The sequence below is a fragment of the Hypanus sabinus genome, chromosome 9, assembly GCF_030144855.1.
Source record: "Hypanus sabinus isolate sHypSab1 chromosome 9, sHypSab1.hap1, whole genome shotgun sequence".
Lineage (NCBI taxonomy): Eukaryota > Metazoa > Chordata > Chondrichthyes > Myliobatiformes > Dasyatidae > Hypanus > Hypanus sabinus.
In genome coordinates this window covers 36,303,234-36,322,689 of record NC_082714.1, presented here as the reverse complement: position 1 = coordinate 36,322,689, position 19,456 = coordinate 36,303,234, and the positions used below count along the sequence as shown (strand labels likewise).

Genomic DNA, 19,456 nt, shown 5'->3' with positions numbered 1-19,456 from the left:
AACAATTCATGGAGAGGGGCAGGACCACGTTCAAGATTATTTAATGTATTTTCCTGTGCACAAGTGTAAAGGGAACTAAATAATTGTTAAAACGAGGGAATCTGCAGATGCTGGAAATTCAAGCAACACACACAAAATGCTGGTGGAGCACAGCAGGCCAGGCAGCATCTATAGGGAGAAGCACTGTCGACGTTTCGGGCCGAGACCCTTCGTCAAGACACAGAACTCATTATGCACAATAAATATGAATACATAAGATAGTTTATATAGATAAATCGATTGCACGTGCAAACAGTGACGTTAGTCCGTTAGTCTGTACATAAAGTGACTAACGGGAAATAATGAAGCAGTGGTTCAGTTAGTGGGTTGATCGGTCTTGCTCGCAGAAAGTAACTCTTTTTGAGTCTGGTGATCCCGGCGTGAATGCTACGTAGCCTCCTCCCTATATGAGCAGGGTATGATACTTTGTAATGGTATTGGTATTTTTCTGTATATATGTATATTTTTTTCTATGTGTATATATATGGATGGCGGGTAGGCTGGTGCCTGTGATGCGTAAGGCAGCTTTCACTGCCCGCAGACGATACAGTTTCCGTCTCAAGCAATGATGCAGTTTGTTAGAATACTCTCTGCTGCGCATCTGTAAAATGGCACGAGTATGAATGTGCTTCAGTCTCCTCAGAAAGCAGAGGCGTCGGTGAGCTTAACTGATGGTGCCAGGATGTGTTCTGGGACCATGAGAGACGTGTGATGGGCCCTCCCACGAGTTTGAAACTGCTGTCCCGCCGATGTAAAGAGGGATGTGAGTGGTGCGAGTTCTGAAGTTGTTAAGCATCTTCTTTGTCGTGCTGACATTAAGGAAAGTGTTATTTGCCTGGCTTCAGGCCTCGAACTCTTCTACCTCCTCTGTGTAGGCCGTCTAACATTGTTGATGATGAGTCCCACCAGTCTTGTCATCGGCGAACTTGACGATATGATTACTTGGGTCTTTGGTCATGCTTCGTGTGAGGCTTTGTTGAGGTTGATGGGAAGCGAGGAGTTGGGCATTCTGACTGTCTTAGGTCTGTTGGTTAGGAAGTCCAATACCCAGTTGCACAGTGGTGTATATTTAAACTAAGGAGTAGGTGGGACAATAGTACTAAACGCTGAGCTGAAATCCAGAAACAGCATTCTGATATAAGTGTTCTAAGTTTCTTGGTGTGTCAGGGCCAGATGCCTGACAGATGTTATGGAATCTGTCACAGAGCGGTTCTGTCGCTAAGCATATCAGTACGTATCCAATATGGCAGGAATAATGTTTTTGATATGTACCTTTATCAGCCGTTCAAAGCCGATGATTATTGGCTTTTCCAAAACCCTGCTTCTATTAGCCTTAATTATTTGGATGGAGGTGCTACTGTGTATATTTGACATAATGCAATGGCCCATGTTGGTTAGGTTTTTCCCCCTTTTTTTGGGGATTTTTTTCTTCTTTTTTACTCCCTTTTTTCGTAATTACTATGAGTTTGGGAGGTTATATATGGATTATCATCTACATGAATGTAAACCTATTAATTATGTACTTTCAAGCTCTCTGTATTTGTATTCATGTTTCATTTATGTTCGTTTAAAATTAATAAAAAGATTTAAAAAGAAAAAGATTATTGGCGTTAGTGCCACTGGACAGCAGTAATTTAGTTTTTGTTTAAATAATTGTCATAAAACATAAATTGCCGGGGAAAGCTCATCAATGCAAGTCACGTAGCATCTGTGAAAAAGAAAGTTAATGTTTCAGATCAAGGACCTTTCATAAGAATCAGTAAAGTGCGAAAACAAGCGTGGTTTGTTGGAAGGAGAGGTCTGCTAGAGATCTGCAGACTAGTTTTGGTGCCATCTGAGGGGGAAAAGCGATGTCTGACTGAATGCAATTGAAGGTGAATGGGGATGATGGAAAGGAAAAAAACACGATTCTTCCTTAATATCATGACGTCAACGAACGTCATTAAAAACTCTTAAGAATCTCAACCGAGAAAAATAACATCGTGTGTTCTTTTTGCTGGACTGCCGCAAGCTCCCAGAGACTGCATTCTCAAGACTTCTTTCGATGCTTGTTTAGCTAAGACAACATAACGTAACAAATTTCACAACCGTTAGTGATAATAAACCCGATTCTAAGTGGCCAGACCTAACCTGGATTTTAATAAATTGATGAAAGCGTACTTACAAACCTCTCCCTCTCAAAGGCGCTTTGATAAGCCAATTAATGGGTATTCTTATTCAGAGAGAACCTATTTCACGAATCTTGTCATTGGGCACGTGAACAACCCATTGTATTTACCAGAGTACAATTAGGGCTTTGATACAGGACATTGCAACCCAGCGAATGCCATCGATATTAATTGGAAATATGAAACCGGTATTGACAGATCCCCTTCCGGGAAATGCGATCATTTACATGCGGTCTCTGAACGGCAAGTTAAATATTCAATTTGCTGTGACACCCACAAAAATATTAAAATCCCAATTCTCAGCTGTAACAGTGGTTCATAACACAATAACAATTAAGTTGACAATTCTGGGCCACCCCATGTGACTCTGGCTTTTCTTTTCCCTTTCAACCCAATAATCCTCCAGTAATCATGCACTCGTGTCCTCTAGGCAAGTGCCTGATTTCAGAACCTTCTTCAGAATGCTATACATTTCAACTAAATATTTCTAATTCAAATTAGAACCCAAGCTATCCAGTCCTTTGCCATAACTAAAGTTTTCCAGTCCTAGTAACATCCAAAATCCTCCCTATACTATTTATAACATCAAATATAGTGAATTGAACTATTTCCAGAACTGTGGCATAATTTGTGCTTTGGTATGGCTGTAATGCAATTATGCCAGTCTTAAGAGTAGCTTTGCCAGGAAGGTACGAAGCCCAGCGGTGAAAGAACATAGGTTAGGCAGGGGGCCAGTAACCCCATCCCATAAAAACCCAGAGCTACAGAAACACGAACAGACCATCTCCTTACAGGAGGAAAGATCTAGAAGATGCAGGAAGTTGAGTGGTGAAAGCATAAGTCACAGAACCAATCAACCAGAGGACTCTGCTGAGATGCTGTCGAACCTATGACTCTGGAGGGGTGAAGAATGGAATATTAATTGTACATCACCCTTGTTACATACACCTCCACAGGCATCTTTAATTTAAAAGTAGGAATCATGGTTTAGTAATTTAATACTGCATTTTAAATAGTAAATGTAGAATATCTTTTATAAGTTGAAATATCAGTATACTAGACAAATGCAGGAAATTAATGTATATCTGTAGAGTGATTCCTTCGAGTTAAGTCCTGTGAAACTAGTTCCTCTCTTTTAACTTACCAATGCTCCAGTAGCACATATAGCTAAGGTACATGAAAAGAATATGACAAGGACAGAAAAAATCTTCATTGTGTGGGTGTAGTGAACAAATAAATATCAATTCCAAATACTGAACACTTCAACACAAGTGAGTTGCAAAATATTTTAAGGTACACATTCGATTACAGTGGAAGGCACAACATTTTCTAAGACACGAATTAAATAGAATACTTCCAAACAACAATTACACAAATAATTACAAGTTACAACAGCATATGGCAGTTTATAAAACCTCTGGTCTTGTGCAAAATTAAAAGAAAAGCAAGAAAGTGCAATTTGAAACATACCTCAAAAAAAAACTTCCAGTAAAGGATCAGAATGTACACATTCTGGTCATAATTAGTTTGACAAATGTTACATGAAAAAATATAAGCATGTTTAGTTAAATCTTGTCAACAGGAGCTAAAACACTGCTAATATTAGAGGGCCTAGCATAATTAATCTTGATTTTACAAAAAAATAGTTCCTGTTATAGGGATTATTTTAGCTACCAATGTAATTATGTCTTCCCCAATCTAAAAATGCTGCATAAACCTTCCACTTTGAAATATCTTTTTCTTCAAATTGAATGACCATTATAAGGGGATATAGTACACAAAATGTGCACTTGTATTAACAGTGTTTAAGTACTGGAAGTCAGAAACTAGCTGTTTCTTTTTGCTCAATCAAGATACTCAGAAATTATTTGCAGCATTAGATTGAACCTTTTCCCCTCAGGCATGAGCTTTGATTTCAGTATCAAATGAGATGGCAGGATAATGTCATAACAAATGGAAATAAGAAACTGATGAGGAGCAGCTGAAACTCAAAACTATTTGGTTGGACAAAGAGGTGTGCCTCAAGCAGTTAACAACAAATGGCACAGAACTGGCAAACAAAAGGTAGTTGTTAAACGTGCAACTGAAAAAACCTCGATCAAAGTACAGCGATAACCACAGCGTAATTCATTCAAAATCCTAACAAATCTTTACATTTCATGTCCAATGGCAGCATATCATTGCTATGTACCTGAAAAATTAACTGTCTCCCCATCTGGTCTGCAAATTCCACACGATATGTACTTCATTTCTAGATTTGTTTGCACCATTAGTTTCTTTATAAATAAGAGGGAATTGGGATGTGGCATGTGCTAAAGAGAGTAGAATATGTAAACTAAGTTTTACAAATAATTAAAGTTATTAAGAAAATTATTAAGTGCCTGTTATACCTTTTTAGTTAAAATTTCAAAAAATTTTAAATAATCACCTTGTTAAATTTCATCCTTGGAAAAGATAACCATATTGGCAGGTTATTCTCCACAAATACAATTACTTCATATAGTTATGGGCTCTCTATGCCTACTCAAAGTGGTTCCATTTACATATACTGGATACTTTGAGGTAAAATTCAAAGTACACTGTCACAGTATTTATCATGCTCCTGCATGCAGCAATTTATGGATATGACATGCAGACATATCCCCAAGCAGATAGATGGGAAATTCCTTGTTCTTGAGCCAAAAATGCCTTTCAAGACAGACTGACATCGGGCAAGATATCAAGTCAAAGAATCAAGAGCCAATCTAGTACCACCTGACATACATGTATTACATTGACACATATCATATGGTACAATCTGGTAAATTTGCAGAGTTGTACACCGAGTTTCTACCATTCCTGCATTCAACAGTATTGTTCTCCTCTTTCAAATTTAGTGGGGCATAAAGGATATTATTGTAAGCTAAGGACCATTAGGATAATGGGTTTAATAAGGACAACTAAAAATTTCTATTTTTCTAGAACTCTTCATCCAAGATTGGAGCAATACACCCCAGATCAGTTGCTTGTTTAAACGCAAATGTTCCAATCCTTTAAATTCGTACATGGTGCTATATTCCATTGGTGAGACTAACAAACAGCAAGCCTTCCCTGCTTTGGCCTAGCTAGTTCTTGATGCAAAAGTCTGCAGACAACATGAAGAAAACAAAAGACAGAGAAATTGTCTCTAACTCTTCCTGATCTTTGTGCTTACGGAAATGGGCATTTCTAGAAAATGAGCACCAACAGGCAAAAACTACATTTAAATAAATAAACTCAGCATTTGTTTTTATCTACTTCCTTAATTACGAAATGCAAACATGCACATATTGCACAGTAGCTTTCAGGAAAGGGGAATAAATGAAAATCAGTGCCAACAACAATTCACAGTACATATCTGAGTAAAACAATTTTTCTGAAAAATGCTGTATCTTCCAGCAGGAATTAATCTTTAAATGAACAATTATTACAAATTACTATTGGCATACTGTTAATAAATAGTTTTTTAACCTTATGAATAAGTTCACATCAGCATCATTATGCTACATTAGTTCAATGTACATTCAATGTGCACTTTGCTGGCTAAATCCCACCACCTGGCTAATGATCTGATCAACTCAGTGACAGTAATGCAAAGTCCTTACAAGGTTTTGTCTTGACTAATGGATTGATTGGACAGCTTATTATATATCTGTGTTTCAAATCATTTATCCATTTTCAAAAATGCAGATTAGCTGAATTTAATAAATTGCAAATGGAGGATGAAAGGAGCCAAATTATATTTTGAATGGTACTGTACGTGTTGAATGGCCAAAATGACATACTCAGATGTATCAGTTTATCAATTCCAATTGATCTTAAAAATTTTAAAGTTTTTCCAGCTAATGCAATAAATTGTATATAAAAATAATTGAAATCAGCAATAATTGAATTGTTTGTTATGGCAGTCTTCAAAACAATGCAAATTTCCACCAGGCAAGACATTTATTGATAACATGCCACAGAAAGTGGATAAAGAGTATCTAATTACATTTTTTAAAATATTCAAATCAGAATGTTTGTGTGATATAGCTACATTCAGCATTCCCTAGGCAGCAGCCATCCTGTTTTTGACTGCTACCCAAAAAAATTTGAAAGTTTTGCACACCAGGTATCCTGGACTAGGTTTGGTGGTCACTGAACAGGTCAGCAGCCACGATACCGCAGATCAAGGTAGCAGCTTCAGAATCTCAAGAAGAAATCACAAGTAGTTGCTGTATTCTTGCTCTCAAACTGCTTGCCTAAAAACCACTGGTAACAAAACAAATTCAATTAAAGTACACTCTACTGGACTACATCTCACTACATTAAAAAGGGAAAATAGAGATTGGATTTGGCTTAAATTATAGCAACTCATGGGGCGATGTGTATTAATAGTTCCATAGTTAGGAAGATCATGGAATACAATGGCCACTGACTAAACCTTATACAAGTTTCTCCAGAGAATTTCTGGTCACTATTCTGGAAGCCAAATCTAGCATGCTGTATGAGTTTTTCCCCCACGTTTCAGTATCAGTAGCTGAGACTTTTGAATACTTGGATAAACTGTCAACCAGGACCGGAAATAGGATTTAATCTTTATGTTTTATAAAAGAAAATTGTAAATAGATCAATACAAAAACAAATAAGGTAATGTGGAAACAAATGGTGTCACTAAATATCCATCTGATTGGGATTCGTCAAATTTGAATATCCAAATATTATGCAAAAAAAAACAACTGACTGCAATACCTAGTGCTGCAAAAGAGATTATTAACAGACAGCAGTAAGAGAAATTCATGCTGTCCAAAATGCACTTGATACATCTGTGAACACAATTAAAGTTGACACAGTAACCAGGGTTCAATTGATGCCTAATGTTATATTTCCAGAGTCAACTGAAAGGCTTAATAATTACTGTGGGCTCAGCTGTCATGCAGATTGTGGATAAAGATTTTCAAAAAGCTGCTGTTTTCCACCAAAGACAACCAAGTTAAACTGCTGCATTTTGTAGGGATATACTTTAGGACAGTTTGCACCATTTCTAAATTTTGAGACCTTCTTTTCGCCCTCATTCTCACTGTGCATTACTACACAAAATGTTTTCTAAATCTGAGCACTAAACACAAAGGAACTTGAAACTGCTTGACTGGCAAGTCTCACAATTTAAAATAATAAATTAAAAGTTGACAAAATCCAAACTACCAAATTTTCTTGAACATTAGATATGTATAAACAGGAATGATAACATAGTCTTGCTTCAACTTGTGGTGCACCTCAATCAGCTAAGTATTAATAATTAAATTTGGCTCATTAGTAATACATAGCACTAAGATAACCAAGATGAAGAAGCAGATTTATAGTTTCTTCCTTCCTTCGAGGGTCATATTCACCAAGAACCAAGGAAACCAAAGGGAGTTCAGAAAGCTCAATTATTACAGTTTGAAGATTTGGAACCTCAGCTAGAATGTGTTTTAATTTATCTCAATTCTTAAAAAACATTTTTTAAAACTCCCATTGTCTACTACTGGCACTGACAAAATGAAGATCATATATATCTCAATGTAGACCACAAATTCCCTCTGCCACATAAAATTAACTGAACAATCTGTGACTTTTTTTCCCTTTTAAAATTCAAATTTCACTTCCATAGAACATAGTGAAAATGCTGAAGGGGAATCCAAGGGTGTCACAAACCCCAATTCAAATAATTAAGCAGACATAGATATACACAGGTACGCTTAATTCTGGCTTTTCTCGTTTCCTTTTCATTTCCAACCACAACCATAATTATTTCTGAAAATTTGGCATTACTAACAACGCAAAAACAGTTTGAGACTTGGATGCATACCAACAGCATTCCAGTAACAACCGACTACGATTAGAAATGAGAGGTTTTTTGGTGGAAGTTAATAATGTCATGTATCATGAAAAAGCAACATTGCCAAAACACTACAATGTATTCAACCTTATCCTTCAAAGGTCACAGAACATTTAAAAATGGAGTTTATTTTCTGGACAAGTTCCACAAATTAGTATTCACATGATTAAAAACTGCAGAAAATCTGGTTATAACTGTACGGTTACAACACAAACTAGTCAAAATTGATAGACATGCCAGATAATGGTTTAGCAACATGGAGTTGCAACATAATTAGATCACTTTTTAAACTAGCTTTGTGGTTTTGTTTCTGAGATTCTTATTTAACTTCAACTTTTTTTTTGGATTCCACCAGCACCTGTCCACTTCAAACATCCATATATAGAAATCTCGACAGCAGAATATTGAAGAAAGCATCAAAAAAAAATAAAAGCCTTGCTTCAACTGCATTTAGGTATATCATCAGATATATTTTGCTTTGTCATCAGATCATTCCTCCGCTTTCCCATACTTAAAACGTCATTTTATACTGTGCTGAAGATAATTCAGTATGCTAGAATCTGTAAAATCTTGATTCACTCTCAAATCACTTGTCAAAACTACCTGTAGGTTAAATATACTCAAATTTCTTTTACTTGCTACAGCCATGGTGCTGCTTTTGCACAACACAAGTGAGAGAACATGAAAAAAAAGTCACCTAGGGAAGGAAGTCATGCTTTTCTGCAATCAAGGTACATGGTAAAATTCAGTTTTGAAATGGAAAATGTTGCAGAATTAGATTTTAAACACAACACTGGGGATGTAGTTAAAACGCAGAGCTAGATTCAAGCCCTTTGGAGGTCCATGCAAGTAATGCATTTTTATCAGTTCTGAAAAGTATTGCACAATTTTACTATCATCATTCATCAGCCCCAGATGATGCTTCAAAAAGTTTACTCTGCGATGCGTGACCGATTCTTCACTTTCTCTTTCATCGATGGGAAGATGCAAGTGATGGCAAAAGGTATAGAGGAAAGCCTGGGAACAAAGCTGGGTAAACATACTATGAACGTGCATATAATATGTGCTGCCCCGCTTTATCTGAGTCCTATGGTCTGCCAATCTGGTAATCAGTTGTCCTTTATATTGCGGGCAACGGAGAGTTTTGTTGTCACAGTCTAGAATGCTGACGTAGCGACTGTATCGATTCAACGAATGCAGCATACTGGTACCCAGAGGCGATGCTATTCTAGAAATGGAAAAGAAATAAAACATTTACAAATTTCATGTCAATGGCACTGTTTGCATTCAATGGGAACATACACAATATTCAATAATAATCCCCATTCTGGCTATTCAAATTGAGCCCACATCAGCTTCCAAGTTTTTGGTAGTATAAGTTACATGATGTAGATTTCAAATAGCCAGTCCATTTCATTTTAAAACCTTTAAATAACCACATAGTCCAAAACAAAGATAACCCTTGATACCAGATTCTGTTTAACAGAAGTTTCCACAGTACAGCATCAGAAGCTCAAATTAAAAATCAATGAGCAATAACCACAAGAATAACCATAAATCGCAGATTAAAGAATTGGGTGCCAAGGTAGCATAGTGGTTAACTCAACACTAATACAGCTGGGGCTGTTCTTGAGTTCAATTCCGGTGCCATTCTCTAAGGAGGCTCTATACGTCCTCCCCGTTAAATGCACGAGTTTTCTCCATGTACTCTGGTTTTCTCCCGCGGTCCAAAGATGTACTAGGTAGATTAATCGGTCATTGTAAATTGTCTTGTGATTAGGTTAGGGTTATTTGGGTTGTTGGGGTTGCCAGGTTGCTGTGGCGCAGAGGGCCAATTCCACACTAAATAAAATAAAAAGTTTCAAAAAGTAATCTCAGAAGTAGCCCAAGAATCTTTTCTCATAGAAATATTGGCAACATCACAAACAATATTCCTCATTTTATTATGCAATACTATAACACTGAATTCACAACATAACTGCTCGCATAGATCTTTATGATAGGTGCTAGTAACAGAAAACTTTTCTGTGTTGTCTAATGTGTACTATTCTGGAACTTCAGGCAATACATTATCTCAGTTTCAGCCTGGTGACTGGGGAGAGTACTCAGAACTACTACACGAGTAGCTGTTGTGCAATATTAGACCATATGATCATAAGATATAGGAGCAGAATTAGGTCATTTGATCCATCAAGTCTGCTTCACCATTTCATCATAACTGATCCATTTTTTTCTCTCAGCCCCAATCTCATGCTTTCCCTCTCCCCCATATGATTGAACAACAAGTTCCAGACTGCAAAAATATATGGTAGAAAAGTTGCTGGTGGTACAAGATCATCCACTGGATTTGGCTTTGTTCCTTTTATTATTGTTCACTAAAATTGCAAGTATAATGAAATTACATTCTTGGCTCTATGTTGCTATTCTTCCCTTGCTTTGAGAAACTATTAATATGTATGCAAAAGGATGGTGAATCCCAACAATTATGAATAGTCATTTTCATTGTAGCGACTAGTATAAAAAAAATGCCGTGTAAAAAGTTATTAACAATTCATTTTAGCTCTTGGCAAAAAGGACTACACGTCCACAAGATAATTCCAGTAAGGAAATGAAACACTACAATGTATGCATCACAAGACCTTATTTCAGTATAAATATGACTGCTTAGATGGCAGGCATACAGGGATAAAAATGAGAACTACATGCTTTTGGTCTGTGGCCTTGAGTTTCATCATGCAGAATACAACAGATTTGCTGCACTCTGATTGTAAAAGATCAGAAATTCACTTTGTATCTAATTTCCCCCTAACAATGGCTTTTTAAAATTATTTAGAAATACAGTGAACAGGCTCTTCTGGCAAACAGAGCCACACTGCCCAGTAACCTACCTGATTAACATTAGCCTAATCATTGACCAATTCACCTATCCAGCTGGTCTTTGGACAATGGAAAGAAACCAAAGGGGTTGTAGATAGAACACAAGCTTCCTACAGATGGCACCCGAATTGAACTTCAAACCCCAGAACAAACCGAGTTGTAACACTGTTGTACTAACAACTACACTACTTTGGCACCCTACTTTAAGCCACTCTGACATACAAGAAACCCAGATTTATTTATTAAAAAAGTGTGAATTGTCGTCAGAGGAAAGGCACAAACAGGACTAACAACTGAATAATGGACACTTTACGTTTTGGGTGGTTAACTATAATTGCACATGAAATGGATCTTTTATCAACTAAAAAAACTAAAAATTCAAAAATCTGTTGCAAATTAAACTGAAATTTAATCTGTCCTACTAGTGACACAGATCAGTCTTTGTTGTGAAATAGAGTACATTAGTTGAATTTTCTGACAAAGGAACCATTAACTTGAAAGAAAGTATGAGATGCTTTAAGTGACATGTAGGCATTCCCAATGCAATGCTCACTGGGAAATTTCAACTGGTCTGCTTAAAAATCCAAGTTTTAACTTTTGAAAGCACTCCTGATATCTGATAAAGGAAGCATATTTGTAAAATCTCACACTTGCTGAAAGTAATCAAAATAACAGATTATCAGGAAGAGTTGAGAATCTTCTCTCCAGCTCTGGGATGCAGTCAGTGGCATGATTGGTACACATCTTTTTTGAATTTAATCTATTATTAATTCTCCAATTCTGAAATGAATCTATTATACGCCACTCTTTTGCTTGGATCATCAGCTCTGAATTCATTACAAAGTAAACTGGTCCTTACATATAACTATGGTGTATTTACCTTTGAAGTCCGATGAGTTTCCAAGTCTGCAAATCGTCGACATGCAAAGGAAAAGTTACCCATTGCTTTACAGACTCTGCATCCCTATTATAATTAGGGACAAATATCGACAAAGCATCAACAATCTTCTTGACTTTTCCTTCTTGTTCACCAACTACTACAAGGGTCCGCCCAGACAGCAATGAAAATATTGCCTGCTGTGCAAAAGAATAGTGCCGTATAAACCACAGAGAATTTTTCCCTGAATGCTTCTTGCGTTTACCAAAGGATCTTTTTGATGGACTGGTTGCGAGGGCTGGAGAAGGAGTCCTATCAGAACATAAAGATGCACTAATGTAACTTGTGTTGTCCAAATACTCATCCATGGAAATTTGAGCTGTTTCTTCATTACTGGGTAGATCACTGCATTCTTTTTCACAGACGGTTTCATACAATCCACGTCCATCATCTTTCTGGAGGTAATCACTGTGGAATATTTGACCTATAGTTTTACTGCGTTGTGGTGGAACATTGACAACTTCATCACCGTACTCTTCAGTTAAAAATGTAGGTACCGACTTAGTAAAATGTGGACTCTCTTTCCCAATACAACAAGAATGGTCAACTGGCTCAGATAAAACAGACAAGGTAATGGTTCTATTTTCAAAATTTGCATTGCTAAATCCATTAGTATGATTTAGATTTGCATCCAATTGCACTAGACCTCTGTTCAGTCCTATATCTTCTTCATCCAAAGGTGATTCTTCTTCATGTATTGCACTTGGATACATAGGCTTAAGGTCTTCAGGAATCAGAGTTTCAGTAGTACTTAGAACTTCAATGCTGTCCTCACTGTTTGTCCGCTTGGTACCCACAAATTTCCTCCTCACAACCTCCAGGTGCGGGCTCAGCAAGTTTATTTGGCTGTCAGATTTGAGTAACAACACTGGGGCCAGGCAGGATTTCTCTGTACCCAGGATTTCAATGCTTTCGCCACTGCTGATACTTCCTTTCCCTTTCAAATCAAGATGGTCTGAAGTTGCTAGGAGGTTTTTGCATGGAATGGAATCAGCCACAGTCCCATGATAACTCTCAACACTGGTTTGCTGATTCAGTTTGATCGGTACAGACTCCACACATGATTTGTATGACTCGCAGTTGGTGGACTCAGTTGATAAACAAGGGTGCTCAAAAACTTTAGCCCTGATAATATTAAAACTAGGAAGTGGTTTTTCACTGTGCTGTCCTTCACCAGTGAAGAGTAGTGGGTCTTCAAAGAGAAAAGAAGTTGTTTGTTGCTGCTGAAGAAGCACTTTTTCAATCTGACTGGTCAAGAGGTAGCACACATCCCCCCTGAAGAATTTCTCTACTTGCCTAAGTTGTTCTAATGTTTGATTAAAAAAGTAACTGTCACAAAGCTCCTCTAAGGTTTTCAGTTTCTTTTCAAAGCATTTTGCTGACTTAGCTTTTGTGAATTTGGGTATGTAGGAACTTGTATCAGAAAAATTATTTTTTTCATATAATTCATCCTTATTTGGCAACTGCTCTAACCCAGAGTCTGAGTGTTCTGTACCATTATCTTGTTCATAAGAAAAGTAGTCCATGTCTCTTGTTTTTTTGTACGAATAATTTCTAATCTGCATCAAAAGATCTTGATGTTCAATTATACACTTTTCCACATTAGCCAGTTCATTGGCCTTTTCTATTGCTATCGAGGAGTAATATCCTTTATCGTTGGACTTTTTCTGGATTTCCGTTTCATTGTGCAACACATTCCTAGTATATTCCAGGTCCTGAAGTTTCTTTTCCAGTTCATTAGCAAACGCTTTTCTGTTACCAGCTTTCAAACACTCGGAGGCTTTGGAAAAGTCCGCCGAAAGTTCTTGGAACTGCTGCATAATCTTGTTTTCATCTGTGGAGATGTAAGCCACGCAGAAAGGCCTGACGAATCCCCTTGCTTCCAAGTCATAGAGAGTCAAATGATGAACGTAAGCAAAAGCCCCCTCCTTAGAGTCCCCCAGCACCACCTTGGAGTCCTCGACGAAGTTGAGTTTCGGATAACTCGTCCCAGGAGGGTGCCCCACAAACGAGGCTTGATAATCCACAGACATAATCCTGAGAGAGAAATAGTTGAGATCAAAGTTACCGCGGGCATTGTCCGGGATCGTTAACAAAGGCTGAGGGCCTACCTGCTCGGAAAACTCGGAAATGAGAATGAAATCCTTCTCGAATTTAGCCGTGGCCGTCTTAGACCAGGGGTTTTCAGGTTGAAATTGAAAAGGGGGTGTCGGCTCTATGTTGTACTGCTCCCCGTAGTCATCTTCGCGGGTGAGAGCTACGACATCGGGGGCAGCGATCATATTTCCACCTCCTCAGACTTAGAATTGAAAGCATAAAAGGAAAGCGAGCTCCTTAGCAACGCCAGCACATCCTCACAAACCACCATTTTGTTTCCATATGACCCAGGTCCCCGCCGGAAGTAATCGTCATACGCTTCACACAAGTATTCCTTTCTAAATATTATTACACTTCCTTTACAATTCTTCAAAATTGTGATAAATACAATAATTAATGTTTTACAAGTTGCACTGTGTGCGAAACCTTTTTATATTTGGGAAACTGCAATGCCCGGAACGCTGTACACCTCATAGTAGCCCGCAGTTTTAAATAGTAGACAATTGAATTTATTATTCCCTGATTTATTTCTAAAGTCAAAAGTCCCTGGAGTGTAGTGCAAAGGTAGCGGGCTAAATACATCAATAGATGTTTTCGGGTTTGAATGCATAAGTTACTGTGATTTCAATAATTATGCAGAGTGCTGGTTTTTTATTTCTCCATCTAGCAGCATCACCGCGGCACTTCAAAGCAGCGAGATAGAGGATATCGTAACAGGAAATAGTCAATGGAATCTGCAAAATTTAAAATCTACTACAATGATGCTAAATAACCCCTTTCCTTTACTAAAATGATCACTTATAATTTCCATCACAACGTGAAAGGCGGCCGTTCAGCAATTAAGTTATCAAAACTCCCATTAGCCCTATTCCCCGCTTGTTTCTCTTCAAACTATTCTCTCACAGAACCCCATCAATTCTACACCCACTCTTAATCTTCCTTTTACCCACCTGCCATATGACCCGTGGAGGAGGGTTGGGACGCTTATAAAATCCAAGAGAAGGTAATTTAAAAAGCAATAAGGAGAGAAAAGATGAAATATGAAGGTAAACCAACTGATCATACAAAAGAGGATACCGAAGGTTTTCTTTTCCAATATATAAAGATCAAAAAAGAGGATCAGACTCCTGGAAAATGACACTGGAGAGGTAGTAATAGGATACAAAAAAAAACAGTGGACAAGATCGATGTCTTTTGTGTCAGTCTTCACCGTAGAAGACATCAGCAATGTGCCAGAAATTCGAGAGTATTAGGTGACAGAAGTGAGTGTAATTGCCATTACTAAGGAGAAGGTGCTTGAGCAGCTACGGTCTGAAGGCAGATAAATCACCTGCGTTAGATGGACTACAACCCACGGTTCTGAACAAGGTAGCTGAATGTGGAGGCATTAGTAATTATCTTTCAAGAATCACTAGATTCTGGAAAATTGTGAATGTCACTCCATTCTTTAGGGGAGGGAAGTAAAAGCCAGGCAATTTTAGGTCAGTTAGCCTGACTTCAGTACTTGGGGAGATATTGGAGTGTGGTGAACTACATATATCAGTCTGGATACACCCATCTGCTGACTGCTCCTGTGGCTCCTCCCATAGACCCCTGTATAAAGGCGATTGGAGGCACTGCTCCTCCCTCAGTCTCCATGATGTTGTGTGCTGCTGACCGTGCGTTCTTCTAGCTAATAAAAGCCCATCTCTCGCCTCACGTCTCCGAGAGTTATTGATGGTGCATCATGGAGTCCATTATTAAGGATGAGGTTTCAGCCAACTTGAAGGCACATTATAAAATAGGCTGAAGTCAGCATGGTTTCCTTAAGGGGAAATCTTGCTTGACAAATCAGCTGTAATTCTTTGAGAAAATAGTAGAGAGTATATACAAACGAGATCCAGTGGATTCAAAAGCAACACGAGTGAATCTGCAGATGCTGGAAAAAAATAAAAACACAAAATGCTGGCAGAACTCAGCAGGCCAGACAGCATCTATGGGAGGAGGTAGTGACGACGTTTTGAGCCGAAACCCTTCATCAGGAGTGAGGTAACATGGGATGGTCGGGGGGGGGGGGGGGGGTAAGAAGTGGGGGGAGGGATGAAGTAGAGAGCTGGGAGGTGATAGGCTGAAGGGAAATGGGCTAGAGGGAAGGTGGAGAATTATGGGAAATAAAAGAGAAAGAAATGTAGGGCTGGGGGGAGATTATAGTGAGGGGGGGAAAAGAGAGAGAAAGAGAACCAGACTAAAATTATAGATAGGGATGGGGTAAGGGAGGGCAGGGGAATCAACGAAGGTCTGTGATTTGAATGTTCTTCTTCCCTCACCACCATCCTCGGCCCCAGACAGTCCTTTCAGGTAAGGCACCACTTCACCTGCAAGTCAACTGGGGTGATATACTGTATCCAGTGCTCCCGATTTGGCCATTTATACATTGGGGAGACCCGCTGCAGACTGGGAGGCCATTTCGCCGAACACCAGTGCTCAGTCCTCCAGCAGTGGTGGGATCTCCCTGTGGCCACACACTTCAATTCCACAGACCACTCCCACTCCGACATGTCTGTCCATGGCCTCTACCGTCAAGATGAGGCCACACGCAGGTCGATGGAGCAATACCTTATCTCCCGCCTAGGTAGCCTCCTACCTGCCGGCATGAACATTCAATGCACAGACCTCCATTGATACCCCTGCCCCCCTTACCCCATTCCTATCTATAATTTTAGTCTGGTTCTCTTTTTCTATCTTTTTCCCCCCTCACTATAATCTCCCCCCAGCTTTAACTTTCTTTCTTTTTTATTTCCCATAATTCTCCACCTTCCCCCAGCCTATTTCCCTTCAGCCTATCACTTCCGAGCTCTCTACTTCATCCCTCCCCCCCCCCCCCCACTTCTTATCCCCCCTCGACCATCCCATGTTACTTCACTCCTGATGAAGGGTTTCGGCCCGAAACGTCGTCACTACCTCCTCCCATAGATGCTGTCTGGCCTGCTGAGTTCTGCCAGCATTTTGTGTTTTTAAAGCATATATTTGTTTAGATTCAGAATTTATATTATAACAATATGCCTTTGTCACAGGAAAACATCCCAATTGTGCTTCAGAGATGATCAACGTCAGGTTTATTGCCATATGCACAAGTGTATATATGTATGTGTGTATGTATATATATGTGTGTGTGTGTATGTATGCATATGTGTATATATGTTTTTTGTGTGACTGTGTTTACTTGTTATCTTGTTTGTGCTATATATACCCAGCGCTGTAGATGAACTGATGGTACTGTGTTCTGCACCTTGGCCCCAGGGGAATGTTGTTTTGTTTGGCTGTATTCATGTCTGGTTGGACGGGCATTAAGCTTGAACTTGTATGCATGGCTGCAATGAACTTGGTGATGTGGGTTTTAAGGCTTTTGTACCTCCTGGCCAATGATAGCTGTGAGAAGATGGTGAGAAGTTTTGATTGTGGGTGCTGCCTTGTTGAGGCCATGCCAGATGGTGGGGAGGGATGTGCCTGTGATGCATTGGGTAGAGTCCACTACTCTATGCAAGTTCTTATGCTCCTGTGCATTCAAATTACCATATTAGACAATGATGCAACCAGTGGGGATACTTTCAACAATAATTTGTTGGAAGTTTGTTAAAGTATTGGGTGCAAGCTGAACCTCCTAGAGAAGTAAAGATACTAGCAGCTTTCCCTGTGGTTGCATATCTACGTGGTGGGCCCAGGACAGGTATTCAATATGTTAACACCCCAAATGTGTATTGGGCTCGATGTGCCTTATTCATTTTTTGTGCAGGAGGTCGGATGGGGGGGGGGGGGGGGGAATTCGATGTGCCTGATCCGTTTTGCTTTTTTTTTGTCCAGGGAGGTGGGATTCGGTGGTTGATGATTATGCTGTCTTTCTTACCCTTGGTTTCATGGATACCCAGAGAACTTAAGAATATTAGAGTTCTATACTTTGATAATAAATTAATCTTTGAACCCAGGAATTTAAAGCTGCTGACTCTCACCACTGCTGGAGCCCCAATGTAGACTGCTGCATGTTTGCCTCTTTCCCCTCTGAAAGTCAAGAGTCAGCTCTTTAGTTTTGCTAACATTGAGCAAGAAAGGCTGTTGTTGCAGAACCACTGAACCAGCTGTACTATCTCACTGCAGGAAGGTGACTCATCACCACCTATGATTTGTCCAACAACAAGTGTCGTTGATGAATTTTTATGTGGGATTGGAGCTATGCTTAGCCACAGTCATGTGTATACAGAGAATACACAAAGGGCTGGATAGTGATCCAGAGAACAGGATATTAAGAAAATTTAAAAAGTGTGTCGAGTCATCCCATAATCAAGAACATGAATGCATATTCTTTTTGTTCTATTGGGTCCAATGTGGTTTACAGCGAAAAAAATACTTTTGCAATATAGTCACTTGGTACACAGCAAACACAAAGAGAGCATCAATAAATAGATGCACTTTGATTTCACTCTCTTGTATCTCACATGTTTGTTTACACTCTGTAAATGAAGTCTGTAAACTACTAGGAAACCATTTAAAAAATAAAACTCCACAAGGAAGGAATGGTAAAGATCATGGCCATCAAAAGTGAATAAATTGTTATGTGTTACTGAGATGAATTTAGGAAACTCATGATTAATATGGACAGTCAAAGTGCAGAACCAAACACTGATTAAATAGGTGGAGGAAAGAAATTGTTGAAGTTTCGGGTTGATCCCAAACGTTGACAATTTCTTTTCTCTCATTGATGCCGCTTAACCTGCCATGTTTCTCCAGTTTCAAGCATCTGTGGTTACTTGTGTCTCCACAAAGTAACCAGGTGATGTATTGAAAATTTATTGCAAGTTAAAAACCAACCCTTAAATACTGAAATGGCTAACATGAGGGGGCATAATTTTAAGGTGCTTGGAAGTAGGTACAAGGGGGATGTCAGAGGTAGGTTTTTCACACAGAGTGGTGGGTACATGGAATGCACTGCCAGCGAAGGTGGTAGAAGTGGATACAATAGGGTCTTTTTAAAGACTTTTAGATAGGTACATGGAGCTTAGAAATTAGAGGGCTATGTGGTAGGGAAATTCTAGGCAGCTTCTAGCATAGGTTACATGGTTAGCACAACATTGTGGGCCGAAGGTCCTGTAATGTGCTGTAGATATTCTATTCTTCTAACCTTGTATCTGTTTAAGCAGTCAATAGCACAAAATGGCATGCCAGCCCCAGACAAGATGTATTGGAAATGTTGGCATCTATATCAAAGCATGTGAAACCTTCAATTCATATATAAAAAGATGAAGATGTTATTCTAAGCAAATAAGACCATAAATAACATTATTGTAAACAAAGGGTTTGGGCGAAGCTACTTGTAATAAGTTATTATGCAAAGCAAGAAGATGTTGTAAACCCAAAGAATTATGCATTCTGTTCCCAGTTATGTCCGCCAACGCTATTGTGTGTTGATCAATCTAACATGTGAGTGTG

General features: G+C 38.8%; 1 protein-coding gene across 1 annotated transcript; it reads right to left on the bottom strand.

Annotated features, from left to right (window-relative positions):
- Positions 1-3,479: 3,479 nt before the first annotated feature.
- On the bottom strand, positions 3,480-14,287 carry smcr8a (Smith-Magenis syndrome chromosome region, candidate 8a). The gene is made up of 2 exons (XM_059979471.1): positions 11,843-14,287; positions 3,480-9,313 (listed from the first exon to the last, which is right to left on the bottom strand). Exons 1-2 carry the CDS (start codon positions 14,179-14,181, stop codon positions 8,860-8,862), a joined length of 2,793 nt encoding a protein of 930 aa, XP_059835454.1. The 5' UTR covers positions 14,182-14,287; the 3' UTR covers positions 3,480-8,859.
- Positions 14,288-19,456: the final 5,169 nt, after the last annotated feature.